The sequence below is a fragment of the Oryctolagus cuniculus genome, chromosome 10 (genome assembly GCF_964237555.1).
Source record: "Oryctolagus cuniculus chromosome 10, mOryCun1.1, whole genome shotgun sequence".
NCBI classification, from domain to species: domain Eukaryota; kingdom Metazoa; phylum Chordata; class Mammalia; order Lagomorpha; family Leporidae; genus Oryctolagus; species Oryctolagus cuniculus.
In genome coordinates this window covers 121,087,389-121,110,661 of record NC_091441.1, presented here as the reverse complement: position 1 = coordinate 121,110,661, position 23,273 = coordinate 121,087,389, and the positions used below count along the sequence as shown (strand labels likewise).

At 53.0% G+C, this 23,273-nt stretch overlaps 1 protein-coding gene across 11 annotated transcripts in view; it reads left to right on the top strand.

Annotated features, from left to right (window-relative positions):
* ITPR1 (inositol 1,4,5-trisphosphate receptor type 1) overlaps positions 1-23,273 on the top strand; it is a 299,108-nt gene that overhangs the window by 116,460 nt on the left and 159,375 nt on the right. For all 11 annotated transcript variants that reach the window (XM_070050022.1, XM_070050021.1, XM_070050014.1 and 8 more), the window contains 6 exons: positions 679-794; positions 11,808-11,894; positions 13,901-14,059; positions 16,814-16,912; positions 18,346-18,429; positions 18,523-18,669. In XM_070050022.1, the coding sequence (XP_069906123.1) occupies positions 679-794; positions 11,808-11,894; positions 13,901-14,059; positions 16,814-16,912; positions 18,346-18,429; positions 18,523-18,669 (692 nt within the window). The remainder of the gene's footprint in view (positions 1-678; positions 795-11,807; positions 11,895-13,900; positions 14,060-16,813; positions 16,913-18,345; positions 18,430-18,522; positions 18,670-23,273) is intronic.

The window sequence follows — 23,273 nt, the reverse complement described above, 5'->3', positions numbered from 1 at the left end:
GCTTGGTTGTAAGTGGAGCAGCTGGGACCCTAACCGATGCATCGCAGGTGGGCAGGGGGCAGCTTTACCCTCTGTGTTACAACACCGGCCCCTTGATTTCTTTAGAAAAATCTTCAGAAGTCAAGCTGCCTGCATCATGAGGCTGGCTGTCCCATGCAAGGCGGCGGGGAGTCACTGTAGGCCAGGGTTTCCAAAGAGCCCGGTCACGGGCCACAGCCCATTTCCTTGCATTTCCTGTGTTGCTTCCGGTTCTCCAGATGGTATCTCACACAGGACACCCAGGAGGCTGCCGTAAGCTTCCCCTACACCAGCTCTGTTGGCTTTAAAACATGGAATGGGACCAAAGAGAGTTTAGTGGGTGTTAGGAGAGGCAGGTCTGTGTGTATGGCAAGGGCTGTTGGACAAAAAGAAGTGAGCGGGCTGTGGTGGGCTCCAGGGCCTTGGGGTCAGAGGCCACGTGGAGGCTCTGGCCTCCACAAGCTTTGGGACTCACTGCTGGCTTTTTCAGCCTCCATTTCCTCTTCTGGAGCCTCCCACAGTGCGGGTCAGGATGAGACGCGTGCAGGGCCCGGTCCAGTGTCACCTGCACCACGCGTCTGGGTGACCGTGGAAAGCTGCCTAGCTCGAATGTGTTGTGGCTCCGGCCTCAGTAACCGTCCCTCTGTGTCTTGCCTGCAGACTGCCTCTTCAAGCTATGCCCCATGAACCGCTACTCGGCCCAGAAGCAGTTCTGGAAAGCAGCCAAGCCCGGCGCCAACAGCACCACCGACGCAGTGCTGCTCAACAAGTTGCACGTATGTATGGGCCTTTGGGAGGGGTGTGTGTGTGTGTGTGTGTGTGAGAGAGAGACAGGGGGTGTGTATGTGTGTGTGTGTGTGTGAGAGAGAGAGAGACAGGGGGTGTGTGTGTATGTGTGTGTGTGTGTGAGAGAGAGAGAGAGACGGGGGGTGTGTATGTGTGAGAGATGGGTGTGTATGTGTGAGAGACGGGGGGTGTGTATGTGTGAGAGATGGGGGGTGTGTATGTGTGAGAGACAGGTTTGTGGACTTGAGATGACATATGTGCTCCTGTGTTGGTGTGTGTGTGTGTGTGTGTGTGTGTAGAAGTGTATGAGTGTATGAATGTGTTGCGGGTGAGGTGTATGTGTGTTAGGGTGGGTGGGGTGTGTGTAGTGGGGTGAGTGGGATGTGTTTGTGTGGGAATGTTGTGTGTTGGGGTATGTGTGTGTGTGAATGTGTGTTGGGGTGTGTGGGTGCATGTGGGGGGTGTGTGTATGAATGTGTTGTGGGTAAGGTGTATGTGTGTTAGGGTGTGTGTAGTGGGGTGAGTGGGATGTGTTTCTATGGGAATGTTGTGTGTGTGTTGGGGTGTGTGTGTATGAATGTTGGGGAGTGTGGGTGCATGTGGTGTGTGTGTATGAATGTGTTGTGGGTAAGGTGTGTGTGTGTTAGGGTGGGTGGGGCGTGTGTAGTAGGGTGAGTGGGATGTGTTTGTGTGGGAATGCTGTGTGTGTGTGTGAGTGTGTGTTGGGGTGTGTGGGTACATGTGTGTGTGTGTATGAATGTGTTGCGGGTGAGGTGTATGTGTGTTAGGGTGGGTGGGGTGTGTGTAGTGGGGTGAGTGGGATGTGTTTGCGTGGGAATGCTGTGTGTGTGAGTGTGTGTTGGGGTGTGTGGGTACGTGTGTGTGTGTGTATGAATGTGTTGTGGGTAAGGTGTATGTGTGTTAGGGTGGGTGGGGTGTGTGTAGTGGGGTGAGTGGGATGTGTTTGCGTGGGAATGCTGTGTGTGTGTGTGAGTGTGTGTTGGGGTGTGTGGGTGTATATGAATGTGTATCGTGGGTGAGGTGTGTGTGTGTTGGGGGGGTGTATGTGTATCTGTGTGTGTCAGGAGCTGGGGGACACTGTGCAGCCTCCACCTCCAGCCCCAGCCCCTCTTCCATGAGGAGAGAGATCCTAGGCATCTGGAGACATTGGGAGAGTTGTTCTTGTGACATCTGTGGCCCTCAGGGTGCCTTTGGGTGGGCAGGGTCGTGCACACAGGTTCTGGAAGCGTGTGCCTGAGCGGAATCCCTAGCTTTCTAGTCCTTGTCCGCTGACCTTGAGCAATTCTGCCCCCTTGTTGGTAAAGTAGGGGTGATAGTGGCCACGTTGGGATTGCTGAGCATTGCTTTGTAGAAGACGGCGTGGCCCCTACTGGACGCTGCCTTGGTTTTGGGGGGCGGTGTGTTTCTTCTTTAACTGGCATTGAAGGCAGAGCTCAGCCCACGGCTGAGGGCTGTGTGACCATGGCATGTGTCTCAGCCCTTCTGAGCCTGTTCTCCTGTAAGATGATGGCGTTGCTCCTCCAGTACCTGCATCTGAGGCTCCAGGTGTGAGTCTGGTGGGAGGTCCTGACGCGTGTCCCGTGTGGTCTCACTGCCCTTGTAGCTCCTCTCCTACCCTCCCCCCGCCCCGTGATGCTTGTTGTGGTCTTTCTGACATGTTTGCTCCCTGGAAGGTAAGAGCAGCAAGGCCTTGCGGTTCTGTCCCTTTTCCTTGTTTCTGTGTCCTGGGCCCACGTGGAGTTTGTCACACACTTGCTGCTTGAACAGTACCTGAGTGAACAGCGCTGCTTCCTAGGCGCAGTGCCCGTGAGCTTGCAGCGGCTCCGGGGTCTCCCTCCCAGCCAGCCCTGTTTTTGAGTAGCCTGTGAGAGAGGCCCAGCACCCAGGTTTGGCGCAGGTTGGAGTGGGGTGGGGGTTGGTAGGGTCAGACTATAGGCACCCTCATTCCTCGCTCTGGGTAGCAGGAGAAGCCAGGGTTCCTCGGCCCGGCGTGAAGACATGCACACAGCACTCCTGCTTGGTCCTTGTCTGCAAGGTCACCCCGGTGTGGGTCCGGCTCCTCTGAGACTGGGACCTGCGTCCCAGCGGTCCTCGCTCCCACCACTGCCGTTGCAGTCTGTTTCCTGAGCACTGTAGACTCTGAGCAGGCTCCTGACCCTCGCTGCCCAGTTTGTCCTCTGGGGGCATTCTTCTCGAGACCCTCCTCAGCGAGGGCCTCGGGCCCTGGTGATGGCACAGGACACCTCCGCAGGTCCTCCCCGGCCCTGACCAGAAGGCCCCACTTGTTTATTCAGTCGCTGTGCCCAGCTGGGTCTTCCCAGGGCTGGTGTGCTCGGCTGTGATTGGCACCTGTCACTTGTCAGAGGCCAGGGCATCACCTCTCTTGTTCACTGGAGTGTCCGTGCCCATGGGTAGGGAACAAGAGCAGGCGGTGCTCAGGTGTCTGCTGAGGGGAGCGGGTGGGTGCTGTGCTGGATACTGGTAGAGAAATGGGCACAAAGTTCGTACTCTGGGGCTCACAACAAATACCCCAGTAGTGACAAGATGGTGCGACGAGGACCGCATCCAGGCCACAGAGAGTGGCGCCACAAACGACCTCCGCTGGGTGAGGATGTGTGGTCCAGTGGTCAGAGAGGGCTTCCTGGAGGAAGAGGGACAGTCAGCCTCTGCTTGAGGCCCCTGTGTGAGTTAGAGGATTCTTTGAAGGTCTTGCTCACTGCATTCTTAGTATTCCAATGTTTGTGTTAGACATTCTCAATCTCCGAAGACTCCTTGCTCTCTCTCTCTTTTTAAAAACAGAGATTATAATTTTACTTATATGATAGAGATATGATAGATATGATAGACAGAATGATAGAGACAGAGGGAAAGTCAGAGAGCCGAGAGAACGTGCTTCCATCTGTTAATTCATCCCCCAAATGCCCACAACAGCCAGGACTGGGCCAGCCCAAAGCCAGGAGCCCAGAACTCCATCCGGCTCTCCATGTGGGCGGCTGGGACTCAAGTGCTGGGCCGTCACCAGGCACAGTAGCAGGCAGCTGTGTGCAGGCGTCTCAGACTGCAGCTGTACTCACCGCACAACACTGGTTGCCACTGCTGCTGCTTCTGGCCTACATTATACAACCTTATGAATGTGAAATAAGACTCATAAATAACCAAGACCCAATTGAAGGCAATAGACTCTAAAGGGAAAATAAGAGGGAAGCAGCAAACTGTATGGCAGGCTGTGTGCTGTAACTGATGCGTGGGAACGCTGCTGGGTGAGGCGTGAGGACGTCAGTGCTGGCACCTCTCTGTGCAGGCCCCGTGAGCGACACGGCTGCAGTGGGCGACGCGAACAGCATGCCGCTCTGACGTGATTTTCCAGAACACGTGTGAAGCATGCAGACCACACGCTTGCCTTTGTTAGGGAGGACTTGCACTTTTGGAAGATGTACAAGGGTTCTTCAAAAAGTCCATGGAAGCGTGTATTACGAAAAACCTGCATGGATTTCAAAAAATTCTTTAGCCCCAAAGCGAGCTTGTCTTTTAATTGTCCTTGTAGTTTGTCTTTCTGTTTTTGTTATTTGTTTGGAAGAGTTAGAGATCTTTTGTCCTCTGGTTTACCCTCCAGATGGCCACAGTCCCCTGCTGAGGCCAGGAGCCTAAACCTCTATCCAGGTCTCCCATGTGGGTGCAGGGGTCCAAGCACTTGGGACATCTGCTGCTGCTCTCCCAGGTGCATTCGCAGGGAGCTGGATCAGCGATGGAGCAGCTGGGACTTGAACTGGAGCTCATGTGGGCTAGTGGCACAGGCGGTGGCTGAATCTGTTGGGCCCTGTGCTGCAGTACGGGCTCCTTAATCACCCTTTTCCGTGAACTTTCTCAGGTAGTGTCATACTAGCAACAGTATCAATGAAGCCGGTGCGCAGCTGTGCTTCGTGTTGAGAGGCAGATGGAGTGAGGTCCTGGTTCTGATCAGTTTTTAGCCTAGACGACCTCCAGCTTATGTGGAGTGACGGCTCACCCTTGTGTGGGGCGCCACCACCCACGCCCCTGACCCCTGTCTACTGAGTAGCGCTTCCTCCTCTCATGTTAGTGCAGTGTCCGCTGAGGACTGTGCTGGGAGCAGGAGCGTCAGCTGCACGCTGGGGAAGGTTGCCCGGCCTGCAAGTGTCCCTGTGGAGAGCGCTTGCCTGCCCATGTGGAAGGGCTGCGTGTCTTGGGTTGTCCTGCTCTGCTTGGCTGGTGCAATGTTCCTTCTGTTCGTGGAGATCTTGTCAGTGTGCCTCCCACTCCTACTCCTCCTGTGCTCTTCACAGCAGGGCTTGCTGGTTCACATTCCTCCTGGCTCTGCAGGACGCCAGCGGGAATGAAGGGGGCTGGAGGGGTGTCGCCGTGTGGGAGGCTGGCCGGGGCCGCTGCCGCCCCTCTGGGTTTTCTCCAGAAGATACACATTGGTGCTTTTATGTGTGGTATCTGGATTGCTGAAACATGTGGGTGGCTAATTCAACTAAGGCTTCCAACATGCATTGAGGGCAACAGAAAACAGCCCTGGTGGGGTGAGGTCCTTCAGCCCCACTGGCACCTGCCCATCAGATGTTGTATTTGATCAGCAGTTCTCTTTGATGCCTCTGCCTGCAGATGAACAGAGGAGAAGCAGTGCAGGTGGAGAGAACCCAGCCCTAATGATGCCCCAGAACTTCAGCTCCTTATTAAGAAAGAGGGAAGTTGAATGAGCTCTTCTGTGCTGATCGCGGATGTCTGAAACCCTGACACCAGTGCTTTCTCCTGTATGATGCTTCTGAGGAGACTCCCGGGTCTGGAGTATGGACTTGGTGCAGGTCCGTGTTCCTGCGTACTTGAGGTTATCCCGCCTCGTGCCCGGAAGCCGTCCTCGTGTTTCAGGCAGTGGTCAGAATGAGCTTTTGGGCAGCCACCTGCCTCTGGGGGCTGCTGGCCATTTCCCAGTGGGTTTTCATTTTTATTTTTTGTCAATTACTGTGCATCTTGCCAGTGCAAGTTAAGACTGTTGTAGATTAATGTCGTATAATGGCTTTGCTGTTAATGACCGCTACACTGCCTTGTGGTGACGGGCAGCCCCGCACCCCTGAGGGTGTGGGCATCTCGAGGGACAACGGCACCTCGAGCCCGGCGCGGTGTGTGCTCCTTCTCGGGAACGTCTGCCTTGTGGCCCTCTAGGTGCTGCTTTCCTGGAGTCCTTGGCAGATGAGCTGCCCCGGCCCGCAGGCCGCGCACTGATCACTCCTTGGTTGCTGTGTGCTGACGCCAGGCCTGTTACCTTGACTTAGTTACCGGCACTGCTCTGGTGCTGGGAAGCGATCGCTTAAGCGGAGCTGCAGCCTTGGCCAGCGGGGAAGCACCAGGCAGTGACCAGCCCTTCCTGTCTTGGAGGGCCTGGCCCTGCACTGCCTGCTGTTAGAGCCGTAGCTGAGTATCCCTGACATGCTTCAGAGTTTGCTCACCTTAAATCAGAAGCCTTTCCTTGCGGTTCCAGTGACCTCTCTGCGGTCATTTGATAATGGTTTCTCTGTGTGAAGTGAAAGGACAGGTGAATGCCAGGGGGCTGACCTTGATGTTGCTGGAGAACGTGGTGTGGTAACCGCGGGAGAGACTCTAGTGTAGACTTCTTTCTTCCTTAGAAGTTAGAAGCAGTCCTCAACACGCTGACCGAGGGAAGAGGTTAACAGATATCTCGATGATGAGACATTTTGAAAAATGAAAGGGTAATTTAGGATGATATTTTGCAAGATGCTAGCTACATGTCACAGAAACCTGGTGGTGATTTTTTTTTTTTAAGATTTATTTATCTTATTTGAAAGGCGGAGTTGCAGAGAGGAAAAGGCAGAGAGAGAGAGAGAGAGAGAGAGAGAGAGAGAGATTGAGAGATCTTCTATCCACTGGTTCACTTCCCAGATGACCACAACAGCTAAGGTTGGGCCAAACTGAAGCCAGGAGCCAGGAGCTTCTTCTGGGTCTCCCACATGGGTGCAGGGGCCCAAGGACTTGGACCATCTTCCACTACTTTCCAAGGCTAACATTAGCAGGAAGCTGGATTGGAACTGGTGCCCATATGAGATGTTGGCACTGTAGGTCTGTAGGTGGTAGCTTAACCTGCTGTGCTACAGCACCGGCGCCCATGGTGGTGATTTTTTATTTATTTGGAAAGCCTAGTGGCATAGAGTGAGAGAGATCTCTGTCAGCTGCTTCAGTATCCAAAAGGCCACAACCCTCAGGTCTGGGCCAGTCCAAAGCCAGGAGCTCCACTCTGGTCTCCCACATGGATGGCAGGGGCCATCTTCAGCCACATCACAGCTGCACTAACAGGAAGCCAGATCGAAAGCAGAGCATCTGGAGCTCACATTGCTGCTCTCATACAGGAAGCTGGCGTTGCAGATGGTGGCTTAAGCTGCTGCACCACAGTCCCAGCCCACATGTTGATGATTTTGAAGAAATTACACACACGAGTGTTGCAGGAAAAAGAAAAAAAAATTGATATTCCTCAACCCTAGGCCTGAGCAGTAGCCTTGGTTTTCATTTCCATTCTGTCCGGTGTTGCTGCCTTTTCCTCTCAGGGAAGCTGCTGCCCGCCTTCCTCCAGCTGTGTTAACTCTCGTATGTCCTGCCTGAACAGGACTCTCTGGCCTGACTCTTAGGCTCACATGCTCACTGCACAGCGTGGCAGGACTGTGGTCGTAGATAGGCAGTCCCAGTGGGGACTGGGGCTGGAGTGGGGTTGAGGATCCTGATGGTTGCTGGCGTTTCTGAGACAAAGGTCTTCTTGTGTCAGGTTCCCTGCTTGGGAGTAGCTCCCACAAGTGGGAATGCTCGGTCCCTGTGAGGCTTGCCAGAAAGCTCACCTGGCCGTGCTGCCTGAGCACCCAGAGAAAGGTGGTTCCAGCTCACTGTCTCATGGTGGGAGCTGTTCTTGGAATGTACTCAAGAGGTTCAGCCTATGAGATCTCGTTCTGTTCGGGGTGGAGGCCACCATAACCAGTGAGCCGAGGCATGATGTGTACCTTGCTACCTTTTTAAGAAGCTAGAATTTTGAGACATTGATGAGAGACAGACACACACAGGTAGTGTTTTGGCTCTGTCCCCAGGTGTCCATGATGGCAGTGGCAGGGGCTGAGCTGAGGGGTAGGAGGGCAATCTGGTCTCCCATGTTGGGGCAGGAACCCAGTTAACTGAGCTGTCACCGCTGGCTTCCTGGGCCCCTGTGGCCGGAAGCTGGAGTCAGAAGCACCAGGTGTCAAACCCTGCTGCTGTAGTACGGGAGACAGGCACCTCCACCTTGTTCCCTAGTCATCAGCCTGCCGCCATGCTCATCGTACCTGAGGGTCCTGTTGGATGTTTTCTTCTGAAAACTGAATTTGAGTTTGAGGGTAGTTACCTAAGACAGAGGTGTGAACGCATTTGGTTATTTATGGGTTTTGTAAATGGTGAAATGAATGAAGGTTTTCTTCCTAAGAACTTAACAGGAAGTCTGGTACCCCAGTGCATTGCCTGTTTCCATAGTGGTATTCTGGCTGGGTCGTCGTGGGACTTTGGTAACAGATCTGACAGCTTTGACTCTTCCTTCAGCAGGGTTTTAGATGTGGTCTTCAAGAATATCTTTTTTTTTTCTTTTTTTTTGGACAGGTAGAGTGGACAGTGAGAGAGAGAGACAGAGAGAAAGGTCTTCCTTTGCCGTTGGTTCACCCTCCAGTGGCCACCGCGGCTGGTGCGCTGCGGCCAGTGCACCGCGCTGATCCGATGGGAGGAGCCAGGTACTTATCCTGGTCTCCCATGGGGTGCAGGGCCCAAGCACTTGGGCCATCCTCCACTGCACTCCCTGGCCACAGCAGAGAGCTGGCCTGGAAGAGGAGCAATCCGGCGCCGCAACCGGGACTAGAACCCGGTGTGCCGGCGCCGCAAGGTGGAGGATTAGCCTAGTGAGCCGCGGCGCTGGCCGCAAGAATATCTTAAAGAGAAGTCCTTAGGTATTTATTCTTAAGTTTTTTTATTTTCTGTTCTGTCTTTACTTTTTGTATGTTTGTAGATAAATACCCTTGCTTTTCAGAGCTGCTGCTGGTTAATTAAATACGGAATATTTGCTCTCTTAGTGGTCACTACTATGTTTCTTTTTAGATAAACCAGTGAGCCCTGAAATGCTGCTTTTATACTTAGCTTCTGCATAGATAGGAATTTTATCATTTGGATTCCTGTTCCTTAAGCAGAAGCCCTTGGGAATCCTTAGGGTAAGGAGAGACCCTAAGAGTTTTCCTATTACAGAGCTGTCCTTGTATCATTTGAGTCCAAGAAATGGGGCTGTGATGTTGAGCAGAGAAAGCTGCTTTTGCATGCTAGACATGGTTACATTCCATTTTACTGAGTCCACGGCTTAGCCACGCTTCCCTCTTGCGTTTCCCAGCAGCATGGCTCAGCAGAAAGAGCAGGCGACTCCCTGCAGACCCTCACCTCCATTCCCAGGGCCTGCAGCACGCGGAGATGTCGGCAGGGCCGAGAACCGGGAGCAGTGTGGGAGAGGCCACATACAGGGAGAGGGCAGGTGTGGTGTGTGGGGCAGGGGCTGTGTGCGGAGAGAGCCTTCGCTGAGGACGCCCAGGTTGCTGCTGTTGAGTGCATGACTTCTGAATGCGTCTGGAGCACAGGAGGCTCTGTCCTCCTGTTACCACGCAGCAGGCAGGAGCCTGATCCCTCGGGCGTGGGTGAGCATCTCAGCGCACCATGCCCTCGGCAGTTGCACGGGTGTGGTGGACTGGAAGAGACCCATGTGACCAAACGTCGCTGATCATGTGCCACCTGTGAGATGGTTGGTTTCTGTTGAGGATTTTGTCCTGTGATTTACTTTTCTTAAAAGGTGAACCTTCCCACAGATGCTCCGACTCCAGGGAGGTGCAGCAGAGCTGAGCTTGAGGTCCTTGGATGGATTCTTAGCTCAGCCAGCCCAGCTGATTGTTCAGATCTTTCCTTGTCAGAGCATTTCTTAGTTTCAGACACTCGTGCATGACGATGCTGGTTAAAGTTGGTACTGGGAAGCTGTTACAGGTCTGGAGCACATCTTGTCCAGGTGTCTCTGCTGTCCTGGGTTTGCGTTGGGCACACGGAGTGAGCCTCGTGAGGTGTCATGACCTGGGCACGGCGACAGCTGGTGCGAGGGGAAGCCTGAGGAAGTACAGACACACTACCCAGGAGCAAGGGGCCCTTGGCAGCCCATGGATGGGGAAGCTCAAGGAAGGCATCGCGGGGACACTCTGAAGCGTGCCCCTGGTCGTCGGTCATGTTCATTATTAATTCTGTCCCTTGTACTTCATCCCTCTCTTACCTGGTCTAGGTTTGGGTCAGCACAGCAGGTTACTAGTTGCTTTGGAGGAAAGCAGCTGCCTCCGGCATCGTGGTTGTATGGGCGCAGTGCCCTCAGGTGCATGAATGAACAGTGGCTGTCGGACGGTGGCTCTGGCAGGCTGTCCTGGAACCCTCTGCTCAGCCTCGCTGCATTCCTGGCATGCCGTGTCTGAGCCGGGCATGTCTCCCAGCCTCATTTGTCACTGTAGAGACTTGGAATTGACCCAGGTCTGGGGTTGGGGATTATCTCTGCCGCTTAATAAATGTAAGATTAAAAAATGTTAAGCAGAATTGCACAAGTAACAGAAATAGGGAAAATAGTGTTAGAACCCCTTTTGGGATGGTGAGTGAACTTTTTTTAAACATGTCTTGTGTCAGTTTCTTCTTCCTTAAAATTGGGAAAACTGTCTTTCCGTTGAGCGACTGTGACAGTGGTGAGGTAATGACAACTGCTCATAGGCCATGTGTGCCCTGGGAGTAGGCACTGGGCTGTGGGGCGCCTCTGAGGTGTAGGTGCTACATTTATCCTTTTTTTTTTTTTTAAGATTTATTTGAAGGTCAAAGTTACACAGAAGAGAGGCAGAGAGAGTGAGAGTGAGAGTGGGAGTGAGAGATCTTCCATTCATTAGTTCTCTCCCCAGTTGGCTGCAATGGCCAGAACTGAGCTGATCCAAAGCCAGGAGCCAGGAGCTTCTTCTGGGTCTCCCACACAGGTGCAGGGGCCCAAGGACTTGGCCAGTCTGCTGCTGCTTTCCCAGGCCATAGAAGAGAGCTGGATCAGAAGTGGAGCAGCTGGGACGCAAACTGGCACCCGTATGGGATGCCAGCACTGCAGGCAGCAGCTTTAACCGCTACACCACAGTGTCGGCTCCCACATGTATCCTTGTTTACAAGAGAGGACACTGAGGCTCGTAGATGTCGAAGGTCAAAGTCACAAAACTACAGACCACCCAAAATCAGCCTTAAGATCCAGTTATATCTCCCTCCACAGCCTCAGAGAGGACTCTTTTTAAAAAATGTTTGTTTTTATTAATTAGGCAGAGTTATACACACACACACACACACACACACACACAGATCTTCCATCTGCTGGTTCACTCTCCAAGTGTCCACAACAGCCAGTGCTGGATCAGACCAGATCCAGGAGCCAGAAACTGTCCAGGTCTTTGATGTGGGTGGCAGGGACCCAGGTACTTACGCTGTCACCTGCTGCCTCCCAGGGAAGCCGGAAGCCGGAAGCTGAATCAGAAGCTCAGGCAGTCTGAGATGGGATGTGGGTGTCCTGAGTGGTAGCTGTACTGCTGCACGCAGAGAGGACTCTAAGAACTCATGGGGGGTTATGCAGATTCCCTCTGCTGCTTACCCATATAATCATTTGACTTTCCTCTTAAACAAATGTTCATACATTCCATAAAGGGAAAAATACATTTTAAAGAAGCTGAGAGGGCCAGCAAAGCAAAGGTGACAAGGCTTGGCTTTGAAGTGCTGGGCTCGTTTGCTGTGGTCTTGGGAGTCCCTGGAGGCTGGCGTGTTTCTTTTGCTCTTGTGTTAGGCGGGCACGTGCATTGTGCACCATCGCTGCAGAGAGCTCTAACCCACTGCGCTCTGTGACCATCTTCCTCCTCCTCATACAGCACGCTGCAGACTTGGAAAAGAAACAGAATGAGACAGAAAACAGGAAGCTGCTGGGGACCGTGATCCAGTATGGCAACGTCATCCAGGTGGGTCGGGGCAGCCGCTGTCTTCCGGAACTTTCATGTGCCTGCGAATGGAAAGTGAGCCCTTGGCACGGGGCGAGACCCCTGCGTGGTAGGAGCCGTGGAGATGGCCGGGAAGTACGGTTTCTTGACAGGTGCTGTGGACTTGGGAGTTTGGGTTAGTTCTATCACAGTGCAAGGATCTACCCCTCTTCTGTTAGCTGATAATTGACAGGTCCAGACAGTTCATTCAAAAGGAGTCTGGCTGTTAGAGTTTTGATTTGTGTTGCTGGAAGCTTCTTCCTGTGTGGTAGAAGTCGATTTCCCATCAGTTTTATCTCTTGGTCATGAGATGTTCTCGGGAAGTCGTCGGGGAGCATCCTGGACCTTCATCATTTTAAAAATTGATCATTCACTTGGATGCACTTTTATTTGTGGCACGTAACTGGTAACCATGTGTATCTTGGTTCGCACATTATAAGGTTCACTTGGCTCGTGGGAGCAGGTGCAGTCCAGGCAACAGCTTTTACCAGCGCTGCTCCGAGGATGTGTCTGGTGGACTCGAGCCTTGCACGGTGTGTGAGCCGGCGCCACACCCATGTCCTTCTCGACTTGTCCAGTCGCCGGATCTCTGGCCCTGGCTCAGAGGGCAGATAGCACTTCCCAGCTGGGGAGCACCTGACCCATTTGCTTATCCTGCTTTGTTATTTTATTTCTCTCATTGAAAGGTTTTGCTTATTATTGCCTTAGCTTGACTGACTACAAAGGAAACCCTTCCCATTTTCATCGGTATTAGGAGTAGAGCAGTGCTAACCAGAGGGAAAACCAGAAACAGCTGGTAACTGAGCTTTGTGTTTGAATGGGTTGTTTTACCTTTTGAGACAATGAAAGTGGATGCCAAAGCTTCTTAGAAGGTTAGCTCTTGCCTGTCCACTCTTCATGCTCCAGTTCCACACAAGTGAGAATGGATACGAGGGCCGAGTGAGCTCCGAGTTCACGTGGCCCAGCCAGTGACCTGGGGCTCAGGTGCAGGACTCGCTGATGAGGTCAGATTGGGCTTCACCTGAAGAGGAAAGAGGCACCTGGGACAGGAAACCGGCACTCCTGGGTGATTGTGAGATTTGGGACAAGAAATCTTGCTGTGTCTTAATTGTTTGTGAGTGAAATGGGGATGGTCATGGTGTCTGCTTCCCAGGGTGTCTGAGAGACACCTGCCACAGGGGACACTGTATTTGTAGACTAACCTTGGTCATCATGACTCCCCCAGCCCGGGTCTTGGGGTCTGCCTGTAGGTACTGTAGGTTTGTAAACCTTTGCCGTCACCTTGACAGGTGTGTGGAAGGTCAGCGACCAGCTTGGAAGATGCTGGCTTCCCCTTGTCTGTCTTAGCCAGGGGATATGAGTCAGCCACGTAACTGCTTCTGTTAGAAGATTTGGGTGCCTGTTAGGATGCCCCAACCCCTGTGTCTGTTGCCATGGGAGAGGGGCATTGGCAGGGGACACCCTGGTCTCAGCCTTTCTCAAGGGACTGGCTGGGTGCATTTCTCTTCTTTTCCCTCGGCAGCCTGTTGAGTGGGGAAGCCCTGCCTTATGCTTCCCTGTGTGCAGCAGCTGTCCAACACCTCACTGCCTGCCTTGATCTGTTCCTCCCACCCCTTCTTGTCAGCACTGCCCAAGAGCCAGGTGCTTGCAGAGTCAGAGTGGGAATGCACCTGAAATGACAGCCCCTGGCGGAGCTGCATCCGTCTGCCCCACCTGGGGGAGGCTGAGTGGGGGCTGCAGCTCCTCGGCCCCTCCCCACTAACAGAGGGCTATGTTGAGAAAGAAAAAAATATTTCTCTACTCTCTGCCCTCTGCTTCTGCTCCCCATGCCCTTGGCTCCTCTGATGGTTCCCAGCCATGGGCACTTCGTGCTTCCCTCAGTTCACAGTGGTGGGAGGCAGGTTTGATCCGTATTTCACGTGCCCGAGAGAGAAGCCGCGGGATACGCAGAGCCGCGATGCTCACCTTGTTCGCTGGCTGGGTTTCAGCTCCTGCACCTGAAGAGCAATAAATACCTGACAGTGAACAAGAGGCTCCCGGCACTGCTGGAGAAGAACGCCATGCGGGTGACGCTGGACGAGGCGGGGAACGAAGGCTCCTGGTTCTACATCCAGCCCTTCTACAAGCTGCGCTCCATCGGAGACAGCGTAAGTCCCAGCCTGCCACCGGTTTCGCGCTGCGCCTCCCACCGCCCTGGCTGCCGGACTCACCTTGGGGAAGTGTGAAGCTGGAACCGGAGGCCTGCCCGGGATGCAGAGGGCGTTGCTGTGGAGACGGGAGTGTGGACACGGGGCTGACCGGAATACACCGCTGTGGTTTTTTCTGGGCCTCTGAAAGTATCACACACACAGCCCGTTACCTCACGCACTGAGCCCAGAAAACAGCCGTCCCACTGTAGCGTTCGGGAGGGTCCTGTCTCCCGGTTCCTGCCGTGGTGCAAAACTGGCTTCTCGCTTTGGAATCTGGTTGTGAAGAAGGGTGGGGCAGACATAGCTGGTGTGGGCAGAGGCGTGATTTCAGGACCAACCTCACTTGTTCCCAGGTGGAGAACAGGTGGTGGAAGTGGCGCCTCCTATAGTGGCTGTCACCGGCTCTGGCTGGGCCCTGTTCCTGAGGGCACAGGCATCCCTTCTGGGGTGACTTTGTACTATGTATTTGTCAGCTTAGTTCCTAAGCCATTGTGTGGGCCCAGAATTAACAGGGAGTCTTTAAATGCCATCACCTGTGATTTTGACCTTGCAGGATTCTGAAATAGTGGCTTTTCCTTGAAAGGAAATAGGTGCTCAGCCTAGCCTTAACCTAAATCTGAGTTCTGACACTTTCTGGTAGTGCCATTTGTGTTTATAAGCTTTCAGCAGTTAATAGGTGTGTGTGTGTGTGTGTGTGTGTGTGTGTGTGTGTGTGACTGCATTACATGTAATGTACATATGCAGAGATCACCGATATCCATATCTATATCTACCTTCCTGTCTGTCTCTTAGATTGCTTAGGGTCCAGTGCCGGACACTTGACTCACAGTGGGTGTGTTGGTTCCTGACTGAGGCCAGAAGGAAAAGTCCAGAACTTAGGTGTCACCACAGTGTGGGTGGCGCTGACCTCGTATTCATTTGGAGTTGAGAAATTCTGTCTTGTGTGTTCCCCAGACAGATCAAACAGAAAATAGACAGGTTTTGCATCTTTTTTTTTTTTTTTTTTTTTTTTTTACAGGCAGAGGGGACAGTGAGAGACAGAGAGAAAGGTCTTCCTTTTTCCGTTGGTTCACCCTCCAATGGCCGCTGCGGCCAGCGCACTGTGGCCGGCACAAAGCGCTGATCCGAAGCCAGGAGCCAAGTGCCTCTCCTGGTCTCCCATGTGGGTGCAGGGCCCAAGCACTTGGGCCATCCTCCACTGCACTCCCGGGCCACAGCAGAGAGCTGGCCTGGAAGAGGAGTGACCGGGACAGAATCCGGCGCCCCAACTACGACTAGAACCCGGGGTGCCGGCACCACAGGCAGAGGATTAGCCTAGTGAGCCATGGCACCGTCCAGGTTTTGCATCTTAAGCAGCCTTCTCCTCCCATTCCTCTTCCTTCTGCCCCCAGAATAAAATTGTTGTCAGTTCCATCTTCAGCAGTGCCGCTGCTTTCCTCTGCTTTAGTCTCTGTGGCTGTGACTCTGTTGAGAAGAGATGAGGACTGGATCAGCGGGGCTTGTCAAGCAGTGTTTCAGAGATCGTGGGTCATGGGGTGAATTTAGTGGTTGTGAGTGTTGTCTCAGAAAATGGCTGTGTGACACGTCGTGAGGATAAGTGTTGCTTTAGGGCATGGTAAGCAGGTGCACACAGGCTCGTGGCTACACGCATGGCAGGGTCATGGTGGAAAGTGTACTTTCTCTTCATTTATTTATTTGTTGTATTTGATTACTTTTATTTGAGAGACAGGGAGGGAGAGAGGAAGAACATGCTTCTGCCTTCCCATTCACTTCCCAAATGCCCTGCATCAGTCAGGGCTGGGCTAGGGCCCAAGCTGGGAGCTGGGGACCCATTCCAAGTCTCCCGTGTGGGTGACAGGAAGCCAAGTACGTGAGCCATTGCTGCTGCCTCCTTGGGTGGAATGAGCAGGAGCTGTGGGCAGGGCTGGAGGTTGAGCTGAACCCAGGTACTGCAGTGTGACCTGTGGTGTAGCCAGCTAAACCAAGAGGCCTAACACGTGCCCAAAAATGTACTTTTTTTTTCTTTCTAAGATTGATTTTGAAAGAGTTACAGAGAGACGGGTAGAGACAGAAAGAGATCTTCTGTCCACTGGTTCAGAGGGCTGCAAAGGCTGGCACTAGGCCAAGCTGAGGTCAGGAGCTGGGAACTTCGTCTGGGATTCCTGTATTATGGCAGGGTCCCAAACACTTGGGCCATCCTCTGCTACTTTTCCCAGGCCATTAGTGGGGGCAGGGTCCGAAATGGAGCAGCTGGGACTGCTGAACACATGAGCTGGTGCCCTGTGGGATGCTAGCGTCGCAGGCAGTGGCTTTTACCCATTGTACCACAACGCAGGCCCTTAGAATGTACTTCCTAATGAGGGTTGCAGTAAACACAGATGTGACTGCTTTAAAGACATAAAACTGTGGCTTTGTTTTTTCACAGATAAAGACTTAGCTCAGACAGTGTCCTGTTCTCCGTAGAATTTGGTTTGACCTCACTTCTGCAGATAGCTCAGCTGAAGGTAACAGATGAGAGTGTCTTCTCCCCACTCTGGTTCCCTTGGAACAGATCTGTGACCACTGATGCGTGTGGGACAAAGCAGCCTTAGGCAGATGCAGGAGCCCACTGGTGCCTACTTCAGCTGGCCCATGAGGCTCTGCCCAGAGTGCTCCTGGTGAGCCTGTGGCATTGGTGATGAGTGAAAGGCTCTGTGCTCCCTCCCTGTGCAGGTGGTCATCGGGGACAAGGTTGTGCTGAACCCTGTCAATGCTGGTCAGCCCCTGCATGCCAGCAGCCACCAGCTCGTGGACAACCCAGGCTGCAACGAGGTAAGGGGACTGTGTGGTGACTAGGGGAGGGTCACGTGCAGGAGACGCCGTCCTGGGCCATGCTGACAGGGATGCTGGCAGTGATGTGGGCATTGTGAGGAAAGCTAGACTCAAGATTGGGGCTGTCACATAAGGCTGTGCAAGTCTGTGCTGTGGGTGACAGGTGTGGGTCTGTACCCACCCCTGCAGTGTGGGTGGCAGGTGTGGGTCTGTACCCACCCCTGCAGTGCGGGTGGCAGGTGTGGGTCTGTATCCACCCTTCTAGTGTGGGTGGCAGGTGTGAGTCTGTATCCACCCCTGCAGTGTGGGTGGCAGGTGTGGGTCTGTATCCACCCTTCTAGTGTGGGTGGCAGGTGTGGGTCTGTATCCACCCCTGCAGTGTGGGTGACAGGTGTGGGTCTGTATCCACCCTTCTAGTGTGGGTGGCAGGTGTGAGTCTGTATCCACCCCTGCAGTGCGGGTGGCAGGTGTGGGTCTGTATCCACCCCTGCAGCGTAGTGACAGGTGTGAGTCTGTATCCACCCCTACAGTGTGGGTGGCAGGTGTGGGTCTGTATCCACCCTTCTATTGTGGGTGGCAGGTGTGGGTCTGTATCCACCCCTGAAGTGTGGGTGACAGGTGTGGGTCTGTATCCACCCCTGCAGTGTGGGTGGCAGGTGTGGGTCTGTACTCACCCCTGCAGCGTGGTGACAGGTGTGGGTCTGCATCCACTCCTGCAGTGTGGGTGTCAGGTGTGGGTCTGTATGTACTCCTGCAGTGTGGGTGTCAGGTGTGGGTCTGTATGTATTCCTGCAGTGTGGGTGTCAGGTGTGGGTCTGTATGTACTCCTGCAGTGTGGGTGTCAGGTGTGGGTCTGTATGTACCCCCTGCAGCGTGGGTGTCAGGTGTGGGTCTGTATCCACCCCTGCAGTGTGGGTGTCAGGTGTGGGTCTGTATCCACCCCTGCAGTGTGGGTGACAGGTGTGGGTCTGTATGTACCCCCTGCAGCGTGGTGTCAGGTGTGGGTCTGTATCCACCCCTGCAGTGTGGTGGATGTCAGGTGCAGGTACAAATCTCTCTCCTCCAGTGCTCATTTGCTGAACCTGCTTCACTGGTGGTGGGGGTGGGGCATCCTTCTCAGTGTTAAGCTGGGGAGGGTCCCTTCCACCATTTTTTTTTCTGGGCAGTGGGGCATCTTTTTCTGATGCCTAGGAAGGGTGCACCCCAGAGTAGCGGTGCCCACAGGGGGATCCAGTTGGGACAACTCGATCCAAGGAGCCAGACTCCAGAGTGCTCTCGCATCGGAGCCTTGTGAGCCCGGTGTGGGTTTTGCAGCATTTTGGGTTTCAGGTTTTCAAATTAGGATGCTTGTCTGGTGAAAGTCTCTTCTGATAGTAGAACACACGCAGCTGTTAAGAAGGCTGCGTGAGAAACGGGCTCTGCCATGTCCCCAGGTCAACTCCGTCAACTGCAACACGAGCTGGAAAATCGTGCTTTTCATGAAATGGAGCGACAACAAGGATGACATCCTGAAGGGGGTAGGTGGGCGCTGGGGGCGGGGCGGGGCGGCCGGGTGAGGTGTGGCATCTGTCAGGGCGGCAGCGAGGTCCCTGTCTCTTGCTGGCGCGCAGGGAGACGTGGTGAGGCTGTTCCACGCCGAGCAGGAGAAGTTTCTCACCTGTGACGAGCACCGCAAGAAGCAGCATGTGTTCCTGAGGACCACTGGCCGCCAGTCGGCCACGTCGGCCACCAGCTCCAAGGCCCTGTGGGAGGTAGAGGTGAGGAGCCTGCGGTGTGGCCGGGTGGGCACGCGTGGGCTCACAGGATGCATGCCTGTCTCTCTCTGCGTGGTCCTGCGACACTGCAGGCCCCTGCAGCCCGCCCCATTCTGGAAGCACGCAGGGATGACTTACTCAGTGGCAGCACACGGGCGTTCACCCACAGGAGATGGTGCAGTGCTGCCAGTGCTCTGCAGCTGTCAGGGAGGGAGAGGCTGTGGGCAGGTGTGCAGGAAGACTTCCCAGAGGCAGTGCTGCCTCACTGGTAGCTCTCGCGTGACTTTGTCTCAGAAGGGTTGCGCCTCCTGTGAGAATGATGTGGGGGTGGAAGGATGGGGCAGGCTGGTGACTGCATGCAGTAATGGTGTGAGGTGGGTGGTGCAGGGCAGGTGTGGGCAGTTGGCAGCGAGGGAGTAGCATCCTCCAAGTACTGATTGGGAAGACAGGTCACCGTGCCCACAGCACATGGTCCTGCGAGTTGTGTGAATTTTGCCCCTGGCCACTTTTCCTCCTCTGTACACCCGCGATGTTGCCTCCGTTGTGAGGTCGCATCTCCCCTGTCAATCCTGCTGGGTGGTTAGCTCCTTGAAAGCTAGAACTCTGTCTTGGATGTTGCAATTGAGAGTTGGTATCCCATTTGTCCCTGCCGCAGGGTTTTATACGTTCTGTGCTGTGTCTGAAAACCACTTTCCCATGCTCTTTTCATGTGAGGAAAAAGACTTTGATCATCTCTCCTCTTCCCAAATTATTTTAAAATAGTGAATGTAAACTAAGGCAAGAATTGCAAATCAAGCCACCAGGGACACGTGAGGTGTCCTTGTCCTAATTCAATGCGCTCACCGCCACTGGGCTGTTTTTCTGTGGACAGGATATTTTTTGTGAAGTTGACATCACTTTGTAAACACGTCTGCCCCTTTCTTTAATGTGTTCTCACAGACCAAAAAAAAGTACCTGTGTCAGCCCGTGACGGAAGTCATTGCGGCTGACTTCAGCAGCAGAAAGCAGGTGCTGTGCCTTTTTCTCCTACAGGGGATGGAAGTGAATGGAAGATGGTGGCTTTCTGTGGGGAGCCTTTGAGGTCTGGTTTGTAGAAGTTCAGGGTGCCGAACCGGGTAGGCCTCTTGAGAGCCTTTACTGTTTTTTCCCTTCTAAGGAGAAACAGCTGTCTCATTCTTACTCCGCCAGACGCTGTCTCCTGCCAGTTTTCTCATGAATTTCCTAGGAAAGCACTGAATATCTTTCTGTACATTTTTTCCCCCTCGTGATTCCTGGGAATTTTGGTGGTTTTTTGTTGGCAGCCATCATGTTGGGCTCTCGTTGCACTTGGGCAGCTCACTGCTGCTGGCTGGCACCATGCAGTCGAGCCCGGTGGCGTGTGTGCACCGTGGGAGCCCCACGTTGCCATCTCCTCTTCTCCTGTCCTCTCTCTCCAGGTGTCAGAAGCCCAGTGCACTGGTACCTGCTATGCCTGGTTCAAACGGTCACTGAACAACTAACCGAGCACCTAAAAGGAGACCTGTAAAAGTGAAATGGATACTATGATAAACAATGACTTGATCAGCCCTTGTCCTGACTGTTGAGGAATAACTTACTGCTTTATTCCTTTTAGTATTTTTTTGTTCTGCTTAACACCATTGGTTGAACTATTTTTCTTAGGCATTTAAATGTAACTGAAAAGTGATTCCTGTTAAATATAAGAGTGGGAATAAGAGAGGGAAGAGATGTACAGTTTGTTACATGCTCACTTGAACTTACCCTTAATGGTAGAGCTAGAAATGGGCCAGGGGATTCCAATTCAGTCCCATCAAGGTGGCATGTACCAATGCCATCTTACTAGTCAAAGTGATCAGTTAAAGTTCATAATTGATCATAATGATAGGATTAAATGTCAAAGGGAACACATAAACAAGACTAGTGTCTGCTAATAATAACTGATAGAATTTAAAAGGAGAGAATGATCCAACATGGGAAGCGGGATACACAGCAGAACTCATAGAATGGTAAAAGCCCTAAACAGCACTCTGGCCTCAGAATCAGCCCTTAAGGCATTCGAATCTGGCTAAAAAGCCCATGAGAGTTTCTCAGGCATGGAAAGCCAAGACACTGTGGCAAGAAAAATGACCTAAATGAAAGATCTCTGTGAGTGAGATCCCAGTGGAAAAAATGGGCCATCAAAGAAGGAGGTAACTTTCTCTGAAGGGAGGAGAAAACTTCCACTTTGACTATGGTCTTGTCTAAATAAGATTGGAGTTTGTGAACTCAAAAGGCTTCCATAGCCTTGACAGCTCATGACAAGAGCCTCGGTTGATTACTGACATCATCAATAAGAGTGTCAATTGTTAAACCAACAATGGGAATCACTGCACTCACTTGCCATGTAGGATCTCTGTCTATAATGTGTTGTACTATGCAAATCAATGGTAAAACTACTACTCAAACAGTACTCTATACTTTGTGTGTCTGTGTGGGTGCAGTCTGTTGAAATCTTTACTTAATATACTTAGTATATTCTACATTGATCTTCTGTATATAAAGATAATTGAAAATGAATCTTGATGAAGAATGGGGTGGGAGAGGGAGTGGGAGATGGGATGGTTGCAGGTAGGAGGGAGGTTATGGGGGTAAAATCCGACATAATCCAAAAGTTGTACTTTGGAAATTTATATTTATTAAATAAAAGTTGGTAAAAAAACAGTCACTGAAGATGTGAAGGCAGAAAGGAAGGCGAGCACAGGAGGCAGCCAGTCTCCATCCTTGCGCTGTGCTCATTTGTCTGTAGGTGCAGGTCTGCGTCGTCTGGCATCGTCGCTTCAGCCTGAAGAACTACCTTTCTAGCAGATCGGGTCTGCCCATGACACGTTGCCTCCTCTCCTTCAGCTTCCTTAAAGAATTCTGTTTTGCTCCAAGTAGCACTGCATTGAGCTAGCAGTTCCCATACCACACATTTAGAGGGCACAGTTCAGTGTTTCTAGGTTCGTTAGGTTGTGTGTCTGTTACCATAGTAATATAAGAGTATCTTCATTATCCCCAGAGAAACCCTGGTGCCTGTTGGGAGCCGTTCTCCATTACCCCTGGTGTTCCCTCCCTGCTGCCTCTGCAGGTGAATCCCGCCCGCCACCCCCACCTCCATGGCTGAACCTGCACTGGGCCTTTCACAGTGGTGGCAGCCTGTAGCAGGGGGCCTTTGGTGTCTAGTTTCTTTTATCTCCGACGCTGTCTACATCTAGCTCGGGCTGCTGTAAACCAGAGGACTTAGAAACAGCAAAGGTTGTTTCTCGGAGTTCTGGAGCCTGGAAGTGCAGATTGAAGGCCCCCCCCCCAAGACTTGGTATCTGCGAGGGCACTCTCGGCTTCCCTTGCATGCCCGGGAGAGATGCCAGTCTTGGGGGTCCCACCCATGGTGGTGCTCCTCCCATTTGTTAAGATTCTGTCCTGACACCTAAGTACCGTTCCCTCCTGCGGCCAGCTTTCAACATAGGGATGTGGAGGCTGCCAACATTCAGAGTTGGTTTCCAGAGCTGGTTCATGCTGCCCCCTGATGGCTGGCTCTTACGGTGTGTGCCGTTGTTAATTTACGTTTGGTCTGCAGGCACTGGGGCCCCTGTGAGGTGTGCTGCTGTGAGCCATCAGGAGCAGGCTTTTGTGTGGGGAAGAACTGTGGCCATGTGGTGACTGTGGTTGACCTTGGGAGTAGCTGGCAAGCTGTGTGGCCCAGTGGCTACACCAGGTCACGGTCGCCCCCAGGGCCACATGACAGTTCCCACTGCTTCTGCAGCCTTTGTTTTTGAAGGTGTTTTTGCTGGGTGTGGGTTTGTAGGTGGAGTTTTTCCTTGTTGCAATTGGAAGATTCTGGTCTGTTATCTCTTAGCTTGGCTGTTTCTGGTGTGAATTTGTAATTTTTGCTCCCTATCCTCCAGATTCTGTAAAGATTTTTCTTTTGTTTCTGGTGATTATGATGGGTTTTGAGGTGTGTATCTTACTGGAGCTCCTTGAGTCTGTGGGCATGCATCAGAATGGGAAAACTTGAAGTCACTGTTTCTCAAAAACCTTCTCATGCCCCCCGCCCGTGTCCTGGATCGTTGTCTGTTGCCCCAAAGGTCCCTGCATTTGTGGGCCGCGTTTGCCTGACTGCCTGTCCTCTCCGGCTGCTTCACAGCATGTAGACTCGGGGCTGTCAGGCAGGGCTATCTGTGGTGGCTCTGGTTTCCAGGCTGTTTCCAAGCGTCAAGAGGCCTGGTGTGGTGCACCCTTCACAGGGGCTGATCCCCAGGTGGGCTCTTTCAATGTCCCGGTGAACGACCAAGGGGGTCCCCAGCATCTCTGTGCTTTGAATCATGGAATCAGGTCCTCTTACAACCCTGTATCAGGTCTAAGAATGTTGAGGTTTTGGCTTCTTCACTTGTTGTTTGGCCTAACAGGGTCTCTCTGGACCACCTGTGGTCCTAAGCGCAGAGGAGGCCCTGTGCAGAGTTCTGGAGCTTCCCTGTATGTAGCCCTGCACCTGCCAGTCCTCTGCCTCCATCCCCCAAATCCCATCCATCTGCTTATCCCCGTGAGCCCCATGTGCTCTCTTGCGTTCCCCTGCCTGGGCTGCCCACCAGCGA